The sequence below is a fragment of the Dryas octopetala genome, chromosome 9 (assembly GCF_963921425.1).
Source record: "Dryas octopetala chromosome 9, drDryOcto1.1, whole genome shotgun sequence".
In the NCBI taxonomy this organism is placed as follows: Eukaryota; Viridiplantae; Streptophyta; class Magnoliopsida; order Rosales; family Rosaceae; genus Dryas; species Dryas octopetala.
In genome coordinates this window covers 15,489,372-15,508,504 of record NC_141374.1, presented here as the reverse complement: position 1 = coordinate 15,508,504, position 19,133 = coordinate 15,489,372, and the positions used below count along the sequence as shown (strand labels likewise).

At 39.0% G+C, this 19,133-nt stretch overlaps 4 protein-coding genes across 5 annotated transcripts; 1 reads left to right on the top strand and 3 right to left on the bottom strand.

Annotated features, from left to right (window-relative positions):
- Nucleotides 1-377: 377 nt before the first annotated feature.
- On the top strand, nucleotides 378-2,334 carry LOC147274725 (uncharacterized). Of its 2 annotated transcripts, none has more exons than XM_086255921.1 (3): nucleotides 378-878; nucleotides 974-1,103; nucleotides 1,243-2,334. In XM_086255921.1, exons 1-3 carry the CDS (start codon nucleotides 746-748, stop codon nucleotides 2,147-2,149), a joined length of 1,170 nt encoding a protein of 389 aa, XP_086112047.1. In that variant the 5' UTR covers nucleotides 378-745; the 3' UTR covers nucleotides 2,150-2,334. The 2 variants fall into 2 exon arrangements, with proteins under 2 accessions (XP_086112047.1, XP_086112046.1); XM_086255920.1 differs by having other exon boundaries at nucleotides 378-882; nucleotides 933-1,103.
- Nucleotides 2,335-6,831: 4,497 nt separating this feature from the next.
- LOC147274724 (uncharacterized) lies at nucleotides 6,832-9,169 on the bottom strand. The gene has a single exon (XM_086257067.1). It carries the CDS (start codon nucleotides 9,029-9,031, stop codon nucleotides 7,193-7,195), a length of 1,839 nt encoding a protein of 612 aa, XP_086113193.1. The 5' UTR covers nucleotides 9,032-9,169; the 3' UTR covers nucleotides 6,832-7,192.
- Nucleotides 9,170-10,344: 1,175 nt separating this feature from the next.
- LOC147274723 (uncharacterized) lies at nucleotides 10,345-12,421 on the bottom strand. Its single transcript, XM_086227431.1, has one exon. It carries the CDS (start codon nucleotides 12,372-12,374, stop codon nucleotides 10,560-10,562), a length of 1,815 nt encoding a protein of 604 aa, XP_086083557.1. The 5' UTR covers nucleotides 12,375-12,421; the 3' UTR covers nucleotides 10,345-10,559.
- A 412-nt stretch (nucleotides 12,422-12,833) lies between these two features.
- Nucleotides 12,834-18,788, bottom strand: LOC147274722 (spermidine copper dependent amine oxidase 2-like). The gene is made up of 12 exons (XM_086256584.1): nucleotides 18,243-18,788; nucleotides 17,657-17,766; nucleotides 17,252-17,557; nucleotides 16,711-16,823; nucleotides 16,298-16,628; nucleotides 16,003-16,218; nucleotides 15,647-15,883; nucleotides 15,086-15,271; nucleotides 14,109-14,249; nucleotides 13,593-13,861; nucleotides 13,372-13,453; nucleotides 12,834-13,231 (listed from the first exon to the last, which is right to left on the bottom strand). Exons 1-12 carry the CDS (start codon nucleotides 18,484-18,486, stop codon nucleotides 13,097-13,099), a joined length of 2,370 nt encoding a protein of 789 aa, XP_086112710.1. The 5' UTR covers nucleotides 18,487-18,788; the 3' UTR covers nucleotides 12,834-13,096.
- Between the last annotated feature and the right edge of the window lie 345 nt (nucleotides 18,789-19,133).

The following is a 19,133-nucleotide window of genomic DNA, read 5'->3' as shown; positions in this document are numbered from 1 at the left end:
AAGTAGGTGAGATTAATTAAGAGCAGTATTGAGGATGGGTACTAATAATATTGCACATGCTCAATTAAGTTAAGGTGCTAAAGGTCTTCCAATTGTGCAAGCAACAGAAAATTAAAGGGTACCCCCTTTTGGGTTTATGAGTTTTTAAACATAAGCAGCTAGCTATATTTTCTTCCCAACCCCATTATACATTTTCATTATGAGTCCCATTTCCTATACATATTAGAGCTGTATTTCACACACTACTAATATTATTTAGTACACGTTTATAGAGCTGTTCTCATTTATAACACTTTTACTTTTTTCTTTTCTATATTTCTAGAAATAGAGAGATATCTTAAAACCCAATCCAGTCCAATGCAAAAGCAGCACCAGATTTGCGTAAAACCCACTTGATTGCTAATTCAACAATTCCTCCTCTCTCTCTCTCTCTCTCTCTCTCTCTCTCTCTCTCTCTCTCTCTCTCTCTCTCTCTCTCTCCATGACTTGAATTCTAAGTATGATTTATGCCACTTTTCTTTAAATCATGAAAAATTACTCTTAATTTTCCCACTCTTATTACAACACACAGGGATAGCTAGAGAGAGAGTCTTAGAGTCATGGCTAGCTAGAGAGAGAGACATATATTCTCAACCCCATGTCTGGATTTTTTAGCTGCTAGCGGCTATAATACTTTAAGCCTTCTGCTTTTTCCTTCACCATACAAACCACACACATATCATTGTCTGTCCTTCACAGCCCAAAAATGGGACGCCATTCCTGTTGTCTGAAGCAGAAGCTGAGGAAAGGCCTCTGGTCACCAGAAGAAGATGAGAAGCTCTTCAATTACATCACCAGATTTGGTGTTGGGTGCTGGAGTTCAGTACCAAAGCTTGCTGGTAAGTAATTACAGCACTGCCACTAGCACAGTTAAATTTGGTATCTGAAACAAGTAATATTGATTATCAAATGTTTGATATTTTTTCTAATTCAGGTTTGCAGAGGTGTGGGAAGAGTTGCAGGCTGAGATGGATAAACTATTTGAGACCTGATTTGAAGAGAGGGATGTTCTCACAACAGGAGGAGGATCTCATTATCAGTCTCCATGAAGTTCTTGGCAACAGGTGGTTAATTAATTAACTAATTAATTATAGGATTATGGAGCAAATTGCAATAACATGCTTGAATTTATGAATTCTGATATGAAAACAGAAATGGGTAGTCATTAGTTTTGGTATTTGACTATTTGATTTGGTTCTTCAGGTGGGCTCAAATTGCTGCACAATTGCCAGGCAGAACAGACAATGAGATAAAGAACTTTTGGAATTCATGTTTGAAGAAGAAGCTAATGAAGCAAGGCATTGACCCAACTACTCACAAGCCACTAACCCATGATCAACAACAACAACAACTCAAAGATGATGCTGATCATAAGAATTGTACTTCAGAATTGAAAGAGTCCACTTTGCCAATGCCACCACAACATGTGTCAACCATGGCAACCTCATCACAAGGGCCAACATTTCTTGTCAACGATTCGAATTACTTTGATGGTGGAGTACTAAGTACTACACAAGCTTCAAGAATATCATCATCAGCCTTTGATTCTCTGTCTTATTTTGAGTTCCAAACAGGTATGGATCCATCTGGGTACAATTCAGATATTGTCACCACCCAATACCACAATATTAGACCCCATTTCAACCAAAACCAAAATAGTTATGAGACAAGCTCCAACTTTGGGTTTGCTTCAATGCCAAGCTTGGCGAATTCGGACCACGGGACCATGTCCAGCACAGACTTTTCTGATAATTCAGGTTCGAGGCTGAGCTCATTTTTCATGAATAATGAGGTGAAGGAGAGTTCGAGCAACAGCTCAAACGTTAGCAGCTATGCTGCAGTTGGGCACTTCCACATGAACAACAACAACAACAACTTAGTGGAAAATAATGCAGCATTTTCATGGGACCCCAGTGATCACAAATTGGACTCCTTGTTTCAGTTTCAGGCCCATGGGCCAAAATCCGAGGAGCTGATAATGAAGACCAGTTCATCATGGCAAGAAGAAGGGCATCAAAATTCAGTAGATTTCAGTAGCTTTCCATTAACGTCGCTATCAGAAGATCTAACAGGTGCAAACTTTGATGTCAGCTGCTTCCAGCATATTTGAAAACTGAAAATTGTAAATTCAATTTTAATTTTTTCTTCCATTTTTTTTTTTTTTTGGGTTGGGATTTTAAACAAATACACATAGATGTTGATAGTAACAGGGGAATTCCTACTGATGAAAAAGGCTTGAGATATTTTCTGATTTTTTTTTTATATTTTCTTTTTCTGATTTTTTTTTGTTTTTTATCGACCAGGCTGTAATAAGTATGATCTTAGATGATTTTTCTAAGTTTTTAAACTTTATTTTGCAGCAGCATAATATTCTGTATTCTGTTTTCAGAAAAAAAGTTGAAATAATAATAATATCAAGAGTGTAATTACTTCTTCTTGTGGTCCTAATCTTTCCATGTGGGTTAACTAATTATCATTGATTATAATATTTCTGTTTACAAGTTCCTGTCTGTCTTTTTCCTGCTTAATTAGGCCAAAATTGTTGTGAACCCACAAATTAAACTGCAGGACCAAACAAGCTATTAAGTAATTATGATACGTATTATGAACTCCAGGACCATACCAAGCTCATTATTGTTGTTAATTAAATTGTATGAAGCATTATACATTGAACGTGCCATATACAATTATACATACATACTGTAACATACATTTATAGAAATTAATATATGGGATGTGGGGTTAGTCTAGATTGTGATATATAATTGAAGAGCTGGCAGAGTTTTTGAAGAAGATTAGGGTAGGGGGGCCTATATATAGTATGTCATTAGAGAGATGCTGATTCTGTAGCGAATATATATATATATATATATGTGTGTGTGTGATGTGAGGGCTCCAGAGTCTAGGGTCCAGACCCTTCATGCATTCAGTCGCGTCCTTCCAAAAGGCTAAAATTGGCTGGCCTAGCTAGCATCCTCCTCCATCTCATCTGCATTATTGGAGAGAGAGCAGAGAGAGCATTTCATAAAGACAAATAGAAATGGTCCAAATTGTTTAATCACATTTGACTGATTGATTTCATATAGTGTAATTTCGAGGGCGCTCTATAATTACTTTGTAGTCAGCGCCATATATATATGACTTCAAAAGTCATGCATTGGAGTCCATGCATGAACTTCTGACTTTGTATATATGCTGAATTGCTGACCAAGAGATATATATATATATATATATGCCTGCTACATCAGCAAAAGCTTAGCTCTGGAGAATAGCATACTATCCCGGCCACATTTAAAAAATAACGTCTTGCATAACATAATATAAGGTCACATGAGCCACACATATTTTTGCGTCACCCAAAATGACAAAATCAAAAGGCAAAGACGAAGACGACCCCATATGCCAAAGTCTATATGCCAATATGCCTTAGTCCCAATATGGCAAGGACAATGAGTCTTGATTAAGCTCTCACATGCAAGTTTGCAATATGCCTTCAGGTGATCCCAATATGGCAGCTTATAATATTTAGTTGCTTAATTATATGCATGTTTTTAACAATCTTCCAATACTTGTAAACCCCATGCATGCTAACATGGCCTTATCCGAAAGACTGTATGGTAAGGCCAGTCATTTTCATTTCGCTTTGCAGATGTGCAAGAAATATCGTTGAATAATATATGGATGAAAACTACTTAGAGAGACTTTGCGAGTTACTAAAACCTCATACAAATCCACATGTGTAATTCTAGAAGTGTTATCAAATGTAGTTGAATTAATGCGATAGTTATTGATGACCAATAAATTACACAAGAGTACAAGACTATGGTATAGTGGTGTGTTAAAGTCTTAACATCAACAGACTCTGGTGGTCCTGCATGCCCCATAATTTCAAACAACAGGGAAGAATTCACCCCCATTGTGGTGACATTAATTAAATGCAAATTAACATCAGTTATCTTCAATAATTTAATTTCTCTTATGGTTTAGAATTCACAGAAGTTGCTTGCTTCTTACTCTTCCTTCAGGTTCAAATTGGGTCCGAACATTAATGAACTGTTACACCAGCAGTGAATGTGATTAACCAATCAAATCAAATCCACTTAAGAAAAGATGTTTTCTCACCCTCACACTCAGATGGAAGAATATAATTAATGTAGGCAAGTTAGGGTATAATTTGAAATTAAATTAAATCAAGTCCCTGCTGCATGTTTTTTATTACATTTACATGCAAAACACAAAGCTCAAGTGAACCGACATTACTGTACTAGAGGGGGGTCAAAAGGAAATTCATGAATCCAAATAAAGATATATGGTCTGCCCCGCAGTGTACTTTTTTTCTCATGAAGTAAAGTTGAAAAGGGTAAAAATCAAAGATGTGAAGTACTAATTATGTAGGGTACCCCTTTCTTTGGTCAAACAGGGGTGTTAGGCATGTGGTCTTTCTTGGCATGCTTTAGCTAATGAGAGCTCTTTAAGAAAAACCAAATGTACAAACCACACCGACATAGTGGCTGGTCTAATTCATTCTAGTTATTTGAGTCAATAGCCTTACACGTAACATGTTACATTCAGGTGGGTTTGATTTCTGCAGAGCAAAAAGGTGACCCAATGATCCATGAGAGGATGCACCTGCATCCAACTTTTTTGAGGTCCTCCACTTGATTTGCCTGTTTTGGCACACATTAATGATGCCTACCTAAGATAAATTTTGAGGACTAACCTATGAATCTGGCACACAAAATCTTTGAGGATCTGAAAATGTAATCTGCTTGACCAAGCCAGTCTGGCCAGTTATGCATACATACAGCATATATACATAGTTATATACTATATTCACTTCTGAGCTCAAATTTCACCCATGGCAGAGCTAATTAGACACTAATTAATGATGCTTAAAATTAAGTTACAGGTTAAAGAAGGCATGCTTATGATAGTCTTGGTCTAATTTATGATACTGGTTTAGGCAGTTTTACTGATGTAAGCTAAAGCTACAAACCCAAAAACAAAATTAAATACGACAAAATCATAGGCTCTTGTACAGACATGTTGTTGAAGGCTGCAATTACATACACTACCTAAGTTGCAGTGTAGCTTAGTAATCATAACGACTTTAAATATGAAAGGGTAAGAAACTTAAAGAGCATAAAGTGTTTGCTTATTTCTAAAGTTTCATCATAGCTTCTCATCAAAGATAATTAAGCTACAAACTGAGGACTCTGAGAAGGTGGTTTGATGTCTCTATTGGTTGCCTCTTTCGTGGTTTGAATCAAGGAACAACTAATGACATGTTTAATGATTGTCTGCTCTGCATAGGGGAAGGTTAGAATAGCTGTCCCTCTCAGTTGGAATTTGGGTTCATGGCTTAGTTTAGACTTTAGAGAAGGTAGGTGGGAGACTGGAACTGCAACTTTAATTTCCTTGGTAATTTTCAATTAGTTATTGCTGGGGTGGGTCTTGAATACAGTTTTAAACAGTTTTAAGGGCATGTTGCTTGTTTAAACATTCTTAAGTGTGTAAAATGACATATCGTTATTGTCTACTTCATGTTTTAATTATGTTATTGATGAAAAAACGACACGTCTAGAGTATAATGTTAACAAAACTAACTCCAGCAGGTATGGTAAGTAGCAGACAAGATATTCTTGCTGATCTAGAAAGCCACAAAAACATGGAATCTTTGGAAACTTCATTCTATATTTCCAATTCCCACAGTAAACTTCCTAAAACTAAAGCAACTCCACCATGCTATATTTCTTCTTATTCTTCTTATTCATCGTTTTGGGTTTTACTGTTCCCTACTAGCTCTTGGCAGAGGGAGCAGATTACTTGAAAAAAAAAAAATTGTGACTTGGGCAATTAAACCAGGTTCCTTCCAGGGATGATCAGAAAGAGGAGGTCCTATTGGATGGAAAACCCAGAAGTAACAAAATCAAGGCTATCAAGCTAGTAAAGTTTGGCTTATACTAGTGAGACTGAGAGATGATGCAAATATGAAACAAAAAAGTAGGGATTTACAGATTTAGTGCAAGCAAATAAGTCCTCGACCTAAGTGAAGGCCAATGAAAGCAATAGGCCAAGAACTAGCAACTATAGACTCAATATACAGATGAAGTCTGGAGAGAACAATGGCATAGGCATATTGCATGGACAACAGAGTATAATGGTGTACATAGGGAAAAGCTTTGTATGGGTAAAACATTATCATACAACATGTTGGACATAAACGAGGGGGACACTTAAGACTTATTGAGAACATCTATGTACTGTTGAAGATTTTATAAAATATATTGGAAGCTTTTTAGAAGCTCAAGAATATGTCCAAACTATATTAGAAGAGAAATACTTGAAACGTGTCGTTCCATTTCCACCTACGCCAAACCATTATGGAGCACAGCCTATGCAAAGACGAGGCAGTCACGGTACAGTATAAGAAAGTAGGCAAGGAAATGCATTAAAACCATATACATTGATTAGAGGAATGACTACAATAAGACTATCTACCTCGACGCAGACCAAACAATTGTTTTGCCAACAAGCCGAAGGTATGCAGCAAATTTGCTGTACAATAATTGCTCACTTAGTTTCTATGTGAATCACTGAATCAAAGGTAATATTAGAAAAACTCTAAATCAGATCAGCACAATGCTGTGAACTGACCCAACAGACTCAACAGCTGTTCTCTATTTCCAGAAGATTGATTATGCTCATCAAAATGAGAAATACAAAGGTAACGAAGTAGTAGTAAGCTAGAACCTCATTAACAAGTGGCAATCTGCTAAATAGAATCAATATCACTGCAAGGGGCTTTTCTATAATACTGAATGATAATTGTTTGTTCAGAGAAATAAGGCAAAAACCGATATCTTAATACACATACATACCAAGGATTAGAAGATAGAGAAACAAAAATTTGGTGCTTTATCAAAACAGCAAGTTCCTTCAAATTATGTGCAACAGATTGCAGATACATGCCTATACATCCACTCACCTAGTCAGAGAGATCAGCTGGCACAGTTCTTGGACAATCAATCTATATTACAAATTACTATTTCTCAAATCATTGAATTTTGGATTAGTTTTGTTGGCAATGTATCAATATGTTTCTCTCTATGTTCCAAATACAGGATAAACTCACATGGCCAAAACTGAGACATTATGGTATGTAGGTTTGCCTGTGGGGGTGAGCTCCACCAGCCTGATAAAGAGTAAGATGGTGTATGGCTTTGGCAAACAAATCCCTCAAATCAGGATATTGAGCTACAACAGAACGAGCTCCCCCCTCGAGAGTATTCAATGCCCGTGCTTGTTCAAGAGCCTTGCTATTGCCAACATGCAATGCCAGGTAACATAGCAGTACCAGGCAGTGCATGTGAGCTCGTTCGTTGGTACGATCGGTGGTCTTCAACAATCTCATCAGAGAAGGAACCCCCTCAAACTCAATAATTGTCTTCGAATGCTCCACGCAATTGAAATTCTCCATAGCCACAAACTTCCCTAATGCAATAGCAGCCTCGGTTGCTACATCCACATTCTCTTTACCAAGCTGGGAAACCAAGGGACCAACTATCCGCGTTTCCCTTGCAGGAAAAGTTCTTGCCAATGACCCAATTGCTTTAATCGCAGGAATTTGCAATTCCGGGCTAGTCACTTCTTGAATAACTCTCAAAAGCTGATCCAAAACTGCCTTTGCAGCTGGAGAACTAGGCTTAAAAGCCACTCGTCTAAGTTCGGGATTGGATTCAGCCACTGCGGCTATTTCCATCACAGTCATCAAGCAATTGAGCTGCAATTCTCCTACTTCCTTCTCAATCATCTTTGCCAAACAAATCAACCCTTTAGTCTCCGTAACTTTTCGACTATTCAACAAACACCCTCTACACAATTTCCATAAAGCCTCAGCACAACCAACCTTGAGCTCAAGCTTTACCTCAGGGGACTCAGCCTCCCTCTCCCTCTCTTTCCTGTAATGTGCACCTCCTCTACTACTACCATCAGAATGATTTGAAAAGGAAGACGAACGGCTATTCGGGTTTGAACCCTTTACAGCTAACTCCTTATTAATCTGAACAAGGGAATGAATGCTAGGCTTACCCGGTTGAAGCTTCGGATCATCCAGAACCGTATCTATTGACAACAAAGTAACCAAAGGCCTCGTCACATTTGCTCTAGAAAACTCTTCCTGCGCAACAGGGTCAAGCTCTGCCATCTCCGACACCAATTTTACCACCGAGGCCTGAACCCGCATCGGCGAATCGCCCAAAACCGAAACCATAACCGGAATTCCATTCAAGTCAATGACAATTCGGACCCTTTCTTGGTCCGTAGCGATTTCGAACAAAGCATTGGCCGCCGCGACTTGGGCATCGGGAGAAGACCCTTCTTTCAAAAGCTTTAGCAGCGGCGTCACCCCACCTTCGTCGAATATTATCTTCTTGTTCCGCTCGTTGTCGCGAGCCAGCGAGATGAGCGCGTTCGCAGCCTCAACTCGGTCCCTGAGTTGACCCATATGGATAGTGGATATATACGACCAGACCCAACTGAGAATCGGGTCGTTGCTGGCGATCGGAGGCAGAGAGAGGTTGGCGCCGTCGGACTCGAAGATCGAGAGGAGCCACTTCATGTCACCGATGGAAGACTCGAGAAGGCTCGAGACCTTTCGGAAGTCGGCAGTGGTGGTTATGGAGAAGACTTGGCGGAGGACCCCACTGTGCTTGCACTTGCGGACCAGAGTCAGCGCCCGGTCGAGGTTTCGGGCCACCTCGGCGACGATTCGGCGGACGGGTCGCTCGTAGAGGGACTGAGTCGTGGCGGCGATTCGGACGGCGGATCGGAGCATTTGGGAGAGGCGGTCGACTTGCTTGGCGAGGTCTGCGCAGTCCTGCTTCGAAGACTCGGACTCTTGGGCGGATTTGATGACCCGATCCGCGAGTAGGATTGGGAGTGAGAGTTCCTCATGGAGGGTCTTCTCCTCAGGGTCAGGGTTAGCAGCCATGACTATGAGTTTCAGTGTAGGACTCAGTGAACAGTGAAGACTTTGCAGACCAGACCAGACCAGACCAAAACACCAAACCAAAATCTAAGACGACTGCTAAATGCAGTCTTTGTTCGGTACAACTGTACAAGTGTCTCCAAGCCGACCACGTAGATTCTCTCAAAATACAATTAACGGACCTCACGCCATGGATGGTTGAGAATGTCACTATTTTTCTTTTTTAAATTCGATTTGTTTTGTGGCCGAAAAAAAAAAATTCGATTTGTTTTCTGCCAGATAGGACTGTAAATCTGCTGGATACCGTTTAAACTCGTATCAAATTCGGTTTAAATTTGGTTCGTTTTAGTTTGACTCGTAAAAGAAATAAGTAAATTCAAGTCATTATGAAACAAGTTAAGTTAGAGTTTTAATATATTCCACTTATAAAGCTTGTGATGATTTTAGCCTTCTAGGCCTTTTTTATTTACTGAAAGTTTTTACATATATATTAAGTTATAAAATGTTTAGGTTACGATGGTTATATGTTAGATATAATTCGTCTACAAAAAAAATTAAGAAGTGTCTCCAATTTATATTTTATTAAATTTAAAACATTTAATGAAATTTTGGTATTTTCAACTTAGATTGTAATAGAATCCAAAAAAATTAAGGCATTTCAAACTCAGATTTTAGTCAAATTCTAATGAAATCCAAGTATTCTAAAAAAATTATTAATTTTATTAAGTGAATAATTTTAATAGATTTGGATAAATTTGAATGCATTTTTTACACATAACAAATTTTATGAGAATTTCAGTCAATTTCTTTAAATTTTAATGAATTCTATGAATTTTAAAATTTATTAAAATCTTTTAAAATTTGAATTTGGGACACCTTCTTTAAATATTACACATAATTATGCTAAGTAAATGAATTATTTTTTTATTTTTGTTTATTATTATTAGTTTATGGATGAATCGACAACAAATTTATGATTAAGAAAAAGTTACTCGCAGATTGCAATTGTAGAGGCTTGTTGCAACAAATAATGTGTTATCAACCCACGTTTTATAATATTAGTAAATTAATAACACCTTATAGTTACATTGAAAATTACTCCAGAATCAGACATTGCTAGACTTGCTAGTCATAAAAGAATAATACCATAAGCATAAACCCAATGCGCTTCACTGGAATTAGTATCAATTTGTGACAAAATAAATAAATAGATATGCAATTGAAACAAATTAAAGTTCAAGTAACAAATTTGAACATTGAAACAAATTAAAGTTCAAGTAACAAATTTGAACATAACCCAAAGTTTAGGTACTATATTTGAAAAAAACCCTAAATATATTGATCTCTTCATAAACTTTATATAATTAATGTTAATTTCCTTGCCATTCCATTGAGCTCATGACAATTCCTTTTGAATTTGCAAGCAGTACATTTTGTTTGAGAAGTAACTACAAAGTCTACAATCCTTTTGTTAATGAAACAGACGAACTGTATATAATTTTTTTTATAAACAAATATCAATTTTTTTTCTCTATTTTATGGCATTCATGGTATGTAGGTTTCCATCCTGATAAAGAGTGAGATGGTGTATGGCTTTGAAAACCAAGTCCCTCAAATTAGGGTATTGAGACACAACAACAGAACCAAAACCAGCTCCTCCCTCAAGAGTACTCAATGCCTGAGCTTGTTCAAGAGCCTTGCTACTCCCAACATGCAATGCCAAGTAACACAGAAGTACCAGGCTGTGCAGGTGACCCCTTTCATTAATGGTGGTACTGGTACCCAATTCAGTGCTCATCCTCAACAATCTCATCACACAAGCAACCCCATCCAACTCAATCACCGTCTTTGAATGCTCCACGCAGTTGAAATTCTCATTACACACAAACTTGTGCAATGCAATCGCGGCCTCAGTTGCCACATCCACATTCCTACTACTACCAAGCTGGGCAACCAAGGGACCAACTATCCACGTTTGCCTTGCGGAAAAAGTTTTTGCCAACAACCCAATTACTTTGATCGCCGGAATTTGCAGCTCCGGATGAGTCTCTTCCTGAATCACTCTCAGAAGCCGATCCACAATCGGTTTTGCAGCCGGTGAGTTGGGCTTAAAAGCCACTCGTCTAAATTCAGGATTGGATTCAGCCACTTTGGCTATTTCCATCACAGTCATCAAGCAATTGAGCTGCAAATCCCCTGCTTCATTCTCAATCATCTTAGCAAGACAAACCAACCCTTTAGCCTCGGTGAGTTTTTGACAATTCAACAAACACCCTTTAGACAATTTCAATAAAGCTTCAGCACAACCAACATTGAGCTCAAGCTTTACTTGAGGGGACTCAACCTCGACCTCTGTGTCTCTCTCTTTCCAGTAATGCGGGCCTCCCTTTTCGGCTAACTCCTTGTTAATCTGAACAAGGGAAGGAATGCTGTGAAGCTTCGATGGATCATCCAGAACCGAATTCATCAACAACGAAGAAAGCAACGGCCTCGTTACATTCTCTCTGGCAAACTCTTCCTGCGCAACCGGGTCAAGCTCGGCCATTTTCGATACCAATTTCACCACCGAGACTCGAACCCGCATCGGCGAGTCGCCGAGAACAGAGACAATAATCGGAATTCCGATTAAGTTGACGATCATCCTGACCCTTTTTTTGTCTGCGGCGATACTGAACAGGGTATTCGCCGCGGCAGTTTGGGCATCAGCGGAAGAAGACCCTTCTTTCAAAAGCTTTAGCAGCGGAGCTACCCCACCTTCGTCGACGACTATCTTCTTGTTGCGATCATTGTCGCGAGCCAGCGAGAGGAGCGAGTTGGCCGCGTCAACTCGGTCCCTGAGCTGACCCATTTGGATGGTAGCTAAGTACGACCAAACCCAGCTGAGAATCGGGTCGTTGCTAGCAATGGGAGGTAGAGAGAGGTTGGCTGCTCCGTCGGACTCCACGATCGAGAAAAGCCATTTCATGTCTGCAATGGAAGACTCCAGAAGGTTCGAGACCTTTCTGAAGTCAGCGGTGGTGGTTATGGATAAAACTCCGGAGAAGATTCGGCGGAGGACCCCACTGTGACTGCATTTGCGGACCAGGGCTAATGCTCGTGCGAGGTTTCTGGATACGTCGGCGACGATTCGGCGGGCGGGTCGTTGGTAAAGGGACCGGGTTGTGGCGGCGATTCGGACCAGAGATCGGAGCATCCGGGAGAGGCAGTCTACTTGCTTGGCTAGCTCAGCGCAATCCAGCACTGATGACTCCGCATCTCGGGCCGATTTAATGACCCGAGCCGCTACTACAAGAGGAAGTGAAAGCTCCTCTTGGAGTTTGTTTTCCTCATAGTCTGGAATAGCCATCGGGTTTGGGGAGTAGTAGAAGTAAGTAAAATTAAGTGTTTCATGAAATTCAAGTGTTTTGATGATGGAAGAGTTGTGAAATTCGGACTTATAAAATGGAGCATGAAAGAGTTCGTTGGTATATTGAGTTTAAAGTTCAACGGGAGAGTTACCGCGAAAGCGTAGGAACTAGGAAAGCATAAAGGAGGGCTTTTAGTCCATTACCTAGACCTTACCAGTCATGACCCGGACAATTTCCAGCCCCGGACGCGGGATTGTTGAAAGACTTGCCAACCAAGTCTAGCAAAGCAAAGTCCAAATACAGAATAATTTATTAATAAATTAATAGTCAGCGATTCATTCAATTGACCAACCCAACAAGTACAAATCAAAATCACATCCACAATTAAATGGAATAAAGTTTCATTCATAAAAGATAGATATCTAGATCACACGCACAATAGAATATAGTTTCATTTTTAAAAGATAGATTTAGTAATCGTTTATATTCTTTTTTAATGATCAGACAAAAGGGACACAGCTCGATTTAATGTCTAAATATCAGAAAATAATGAACTCATTGCTTATCTACAAAGCAAAGACTGATAAAAAATAAAAAAGAATGTGTGTTCTACGAGCTTCTTTCATTAGACCAATTGAATTGGAAGTGACAGGGTAACTTCTTTCCTAAAGCCCAAATGAACTGGAAGTAAGCAAACATCATATTAACAGCTAAAATGTTTTCAAAGCTTTGCTAGCAAGCCGCTCTGAATTGGCTTGGCAACCCCATTGTCTTTGACATCATTGTCTTTGGCATCCAATTCACAAGTACTTGGTGGAACATCCACTGCAGGAGAGCAGTTGAAGAATCCATGAGGCTGCACCCACAATCACAATTAACATCAACAAAACCAGCAGTATCAGATGCTAAACTTGATTAATAAAAGTAGCAGGATCAGGCATTGCAGATCATAAAAGATGCATAACAAGATTAAATGATTAATGGGGTGAATAATACCATAAGCATAAACCCAATGCGCTCCACCGGCATGACAGGCCAGTCTTCTAACCGAGGAACATGTGTTATTCCAAACACATACCTGCAATTATCAAGGTTACTTAGTAACATCTACTGCCTTAAACAGTCATTATGGAAATTATCATTTTAGATGAAATATAGATAATTGCTTCTGTAATGTGTGTACACACAAGGAAAACTCATCAGAGAGGGAAACCAACCAGAGAACAATATCAGTTTCTTCCAGAGATCGATTCTGCTTAACCCATGTAGCCAATCCTTCTCCAACGCGTGGATTTTGATTAGGAAACTCTCCTCCAGGAAACATCTCATCACGTGAATATGGTGTCACCCAAAGGTTGTGTTTCAAGAAAGCAGCTCTTCTTAAAAACTTGGCCTCAGAACCAGCTAATGGCAAACAGTTTGAACCAGGTACGAGCTTATAGCCTGTTAACTGTCCAGTCCTATTAACATTTCGTGTGTTCCTCACCTGTACCATAAGAAGGCAGTCAATCAATAACAACCCAAGTTGCTTTCTCTCAAAGTACTAGAATAAAGGAGAACATGTAGACCCCACGCTGACCACACGCCCCAAAAAAAAGTAACAAATGACAAATTTCAATCAGCACGGGACAGTGTGATCGGAGACCAGAATTAGGTCACATATTCGTATCTTAAGCAACAATAGTAAATCATTGAACAGGACCAGCTGAAAAACCATGGTAAGGATGCCTTACAATCCAATGGCGAGCAGTCAATGGATTACAGTCACGCATTGCCTGCAATTCAGTTCTGAGAAGTGTCTCTTCAGCATAAAATGCATTGTTGTGGACGTTATTCTCCCCAGGTTGCTCAACTTTAACATCCAGCTCCACAACCTACAGTATATAATTAGGGGAAAAAAATATGATTTTATTACCTATACAATAGAAGAAAAGCAATTTGTTTAAATCAATAATGACTAAATCGCATGCTTAATCATAACTACATATAACACTAAGTAAAATCCAAAGTCATTTATTACCAAAAAAATCTGAAGTCATCTAACTAGGAAGTAATTAAGCATCAATAGTTATGTTTATGGGAATTCAAATATTGGTCAATATATGAATCAACAATGGAGTTAAGGTCACCGCAGTATGGAATAAAGTTCTATGGTTACAACGCACCAAAAAAATTCTATGGTTACAGACTTGCAGCTCTCACGAAAATGTTATGACCAGGCGCTAAGACAAGTTCAGAATTTCTTATTCATTCTCCATTCCCATAAATAAATATCTTGGATAATTCTTGAGTAGTAATAAAGATTAAGCAGTCAAAAAAAGTGGAGGAAGGATAGTCTCTTCCTACTTCACATCTTAGACTTCTAGAGGAGGGCTTCTCAGTTTCTATAGAGGGAATACCTGCTTCTATATGGAAAAAGAGCAGCTGGTATAACTGGTGTAATGTAAGATATTTTAAATTTAAACCACATCTATCTTCTAACTAGTGATCTAATGGGTGCAGGTGTGGTCCTCAAACATCTATGGGTTACTCTTATAATCCGAGTTGCAATGTGCTTTTGCATGCACTTTGCCAGAAATTCACTGGGGAAAGATTTTTCATGCACTTGTATATAAGCCAAACAAAGAGAAAAGTGGAAAAAAAAAAATTTAAAAAGAGAACTCTCAAGTCTAAAGCACAATAGTTGATTGTAAGACTTTAAGCAGCATACCTGATTGTAAGTTTCCCCAGGTTTGCAATCAACAGCCATATCCATACGGGCAACAAAAAAGTGTTGATGAACTGGTGCATATAGCCCTGGTGCAATCACAGTACCATATTTTCGAACTTCCCCAGGTTGCAGTGCTCCTAAGCTGAGTATTCCTGTAAGTTTAACTTCAGCTTCAATTTTACCATCCTGCAAACAGCATGACTTGCATATCAATGAAGCTGACATTGGCTTCACCAGTAGGCTAAAGAACAGTGAGAAACAAACGCAGATAACTTCTAAAAGATAAGCAAGTGAAAAATACATGAAAACCCCGTAATGGAGCTGGAACTAACATTTAAAGTAAAGTAAGAAAATGTTCACATTATACAGTTGGGAGATAATTCAAAATTCTCACGGTATCCTAAGCTATACAATTCAATCAGTGCAAAGAATCACACAAGAATTCTAATGGGAAGCTAAATTAATTATCAAAAAGAGAAGTAAGGGACACTGGGAAAGTTAATAATTATAGAAACAAAAGTAAACAAATTATTCAAACAAATAATATAGTGTTAAACTTGCCTGATAAAAGTGCCAGAAGAATCCATACTCATAGTTAGCCACAGTACATATAAAAGACACTGTTAGTCGTCTTGATCTGCGCACTTCTGCTAAGCCTGTTCTCCAGTCCTGATGCTTCCACAGAATTCCATGATCCTCTTCGTGCAAACACACACAATTTTCAATTGTTTCAACACCTCCAGTGAAATTTGTAAAATGGGCATCAAAGTATTTGATATAGCCCAAACAATCACACCCCTGTGATGGAAGTTTAATTTAAGCCCATCATGGATTAATAAATTAAATCAGAGGGAATACAGTATATTAAAAAAGAAAACATATATGACCAAAATTGAGCCAAGAGTTAGTCTTCAAACCTTCTTTAGAGAATGAGCATTTTTACCAAGGCCATCTTCCCCAGCATCAAAAGCATTTTTTCTGTAATGTGGGTCATTTGGATCTCCATATGGCACCACCATTTCCACAAAACTCAACCTGTGGGCTACAGGCCTTCGCCCCCTACTACCATCAACATATGCAACAGAATATATAACCAGTCCCTCCCTGGGAGTGAATCCAATACGAAAATTCCACTGCCAAACCAGAATGTTTAGTTGACTTTCTGAATTTAATAAAAAAGAATACAAGTTAAGAAACCAATTCAAAATTTACCTTCTGCCACTCCACAAAGTAGCCATTGACACGAAAGCTTGGACCTTCAGGCTGAACAATCTGTAAAGGCTTTACATCACTTCGATCAACGCCACCTCTTGTTTCACCAGGAGTATAGTTCCTCAATGGATCAGCTGGAGGTAGGGGAATAAGCTTACGGTCTTCAAACTCTATCACCACCATGTTTTGCATATCAACAAGAACATGGATGCCCTCAACTGGGCGTGCATAACCATTTTCCATTGGGCAGTCGCTCTCAGTTCTACAGAATATCAGTGGTTTGGCAAGTCTTTGACTAGGAGCATCAGCATCACTATGATAACCAACACACCTGCAGCACATTATGTACACCAGATGTTATTGATTAACCTGCTGACAAACCTGCACAGGATCACTGAATGTAGATTACATACCACGCATCAACCATCACAAGGTCCATATCTTCAATACCCCTCTTCTTCATTGCCTCACTAAAAGGAGGAAAATCTTTCACAACAGCTTCACATTCAGCATATTCCACAGCATCCTGGAGTTTTGGAGGGGGGGGGGGGATTTCAAAAAATATCATATAACTATGCAACTATTTGAAATTTATCATATATTGAGAACCTTTTAAAAAATTCCAGTTTGGGAAAAGCAAACACTGCATGTATCAATAATAATAAATTTGTAGAATTTATTCTATCATTACTGGTGTTTTTCTTCAGCTTAGTGAAGAGCATAAAGCATCAAGCTTAGTGAAGTTGAAAAACCATCATTAGTGAAGAGCATCAAGCATTAATCTTCGATTAACATAAAAACTGACGTCATACAAGCGAACAAAACAAGTTCAATTTTTTTTTTTTTTTGTACCCTAGTATGACCTGGGTTTCCAAAACAAGTCCAACTGTTATTTACCAAAAACAAAAAAACAAGTTCATGTGTCAGAAAATAAAAAGGAAAAAAATAGTATACCATGGGAGGCTGAACATCCGGAACAACTTGTGATGATATTACTTTTCCTCTGTGATGTCCACCTCGAGTAGCAGCATGTACTTCTGACAGCTCAACAATCCATATGCTTGTCTCATTTGACTTCTTGTTATAAACAACAAGTCTAGCTCGCCTTGGAGGAAGTTTGCTTGGGATTATAGGTCCACCTTTGGTTCTGGGAAGTAATGATGGTTGGAAAGGGGGGAAAAAATACGCATCTGCTAATGCGACCACGTGTTTATCTGGTTCCACTAGAACCACTTCAACAAAACGCATACTATCTCTGACCTGGAATGGCAAAATTATTACTCAGCCAACCGTCTCAACCAAATAAGAATTTTGTTTAAGAAAAGTATTAACAAACAAGTCAATAGTGAAATTAACAACCTCTGGCGTAGCTCCAGCTGCCCTGACGGTTGCTACTGCCACGGAGATTTCAGCAGCAAATAAAGGGTCCAAAGGATGCCTTGATTGAGGCCTGAGCATGATTGGGATGCCTACACAAGCAGTGTAATAGACTCAAGCAGCATAAAATTTAAAAGTTCAAGTGAAACAGAAAACACTTTCTCACTTAGAGTATCAAAAAGTACTTCAAATAAACCGAGATAATCAGGCAGCATAAAATTTAATAGTTCATACTCGGAAAAAAAAAAAAAAAAAACAGATTAGCTTGAATCTGTCTTGATCTTCAGCATTCCCTCCCTGCCTTTTTTATTTTGTCATTTCTCTTTTAGTTTAGCTCAACAAGACAAACAGAGAACAGGAATACCAGAAATACGAGTCTCACCGAATTTAGATATGAAAAAGGCATATCAGAAATCTTGCAAAAAATTAAGAAAACAAGAAAAAGAAAAAGAAAATCACATTATAGGCGAATTGATTCCAGAAATTCCAAATTTTCAAATCTCGTGAATACATGTTGGAAGCAATGAATTAATGAATGAAAATTTACAGAAAATGTAAACATATATACCTGTGGTGGAGGCATTGACGGAAGGTTCAGGAATCAAGGACGCCATGGCGATCTTCTTGGGGCGCTGATCATCGCGGCGATCCTCGGAGGCAGAGGCAGCGGAAGCGACGGTCCAATCTGAAACGACGGCGGAGGCAGAAACGACGGCGTTGGAGGCCTTGCGATGAATGGGAGCGGAGGAGGAAACGGAGGAGGGGAAGCAGCAAGAAGAAGAAGGCGTCGTTTTTTTCGCAGCTGAGGCCATTGCAAGGGATTCGCGAGCTCGCCAATTCCACCACAGTAGGTCGTCTCTATGCAATCTACTGACATACAGCAGAAGTCTCTACGACGATGCTGAATGCTCGGTGCCGCCGCCTCCTCTTCCGAACCGCACCAGCGCCGAAGCAAAACTCAGAGAGAGAGAGAGAGAGAACAGAGGAGAAGAAGAAGAAAATCAATTTAGGTTTTGGTTATAAAACTCAGAGAAGGTTCAAGAAGCTAGGGTTTATTCTCGGGACAAAATGTGAGTATTTGATCATGAATTTTAAGCTCAGAGAAAGAGACAGGGAGGAGTGATCTGAGAAACAGAGCTGATATGGAGGAGAGAGGTAGAGGGAGGGTATATATAGGAAGCCACCACGTGCTGTGCTTGTATTTTTTGTTTTTTGTTTTCTAATTTTGTGTTATTATTAATTTTGTTTTTCTTTTTCTGGATAATAGTAGTGCGAGTGGGCGAGTGTGAGAGATTCAGTTTTAACTTTTAACGTTTTTATATGATATATTGGAGAGGGGCTTATCAAGGGGACCAATAACTCAATAAGATAAGTGCGTGGTGCGGTCGTGATAGGGGGATCTGCTGTTAATGGACAATTGGACATCGATTAGGGCCAACTCTATATATTTTGATATTTA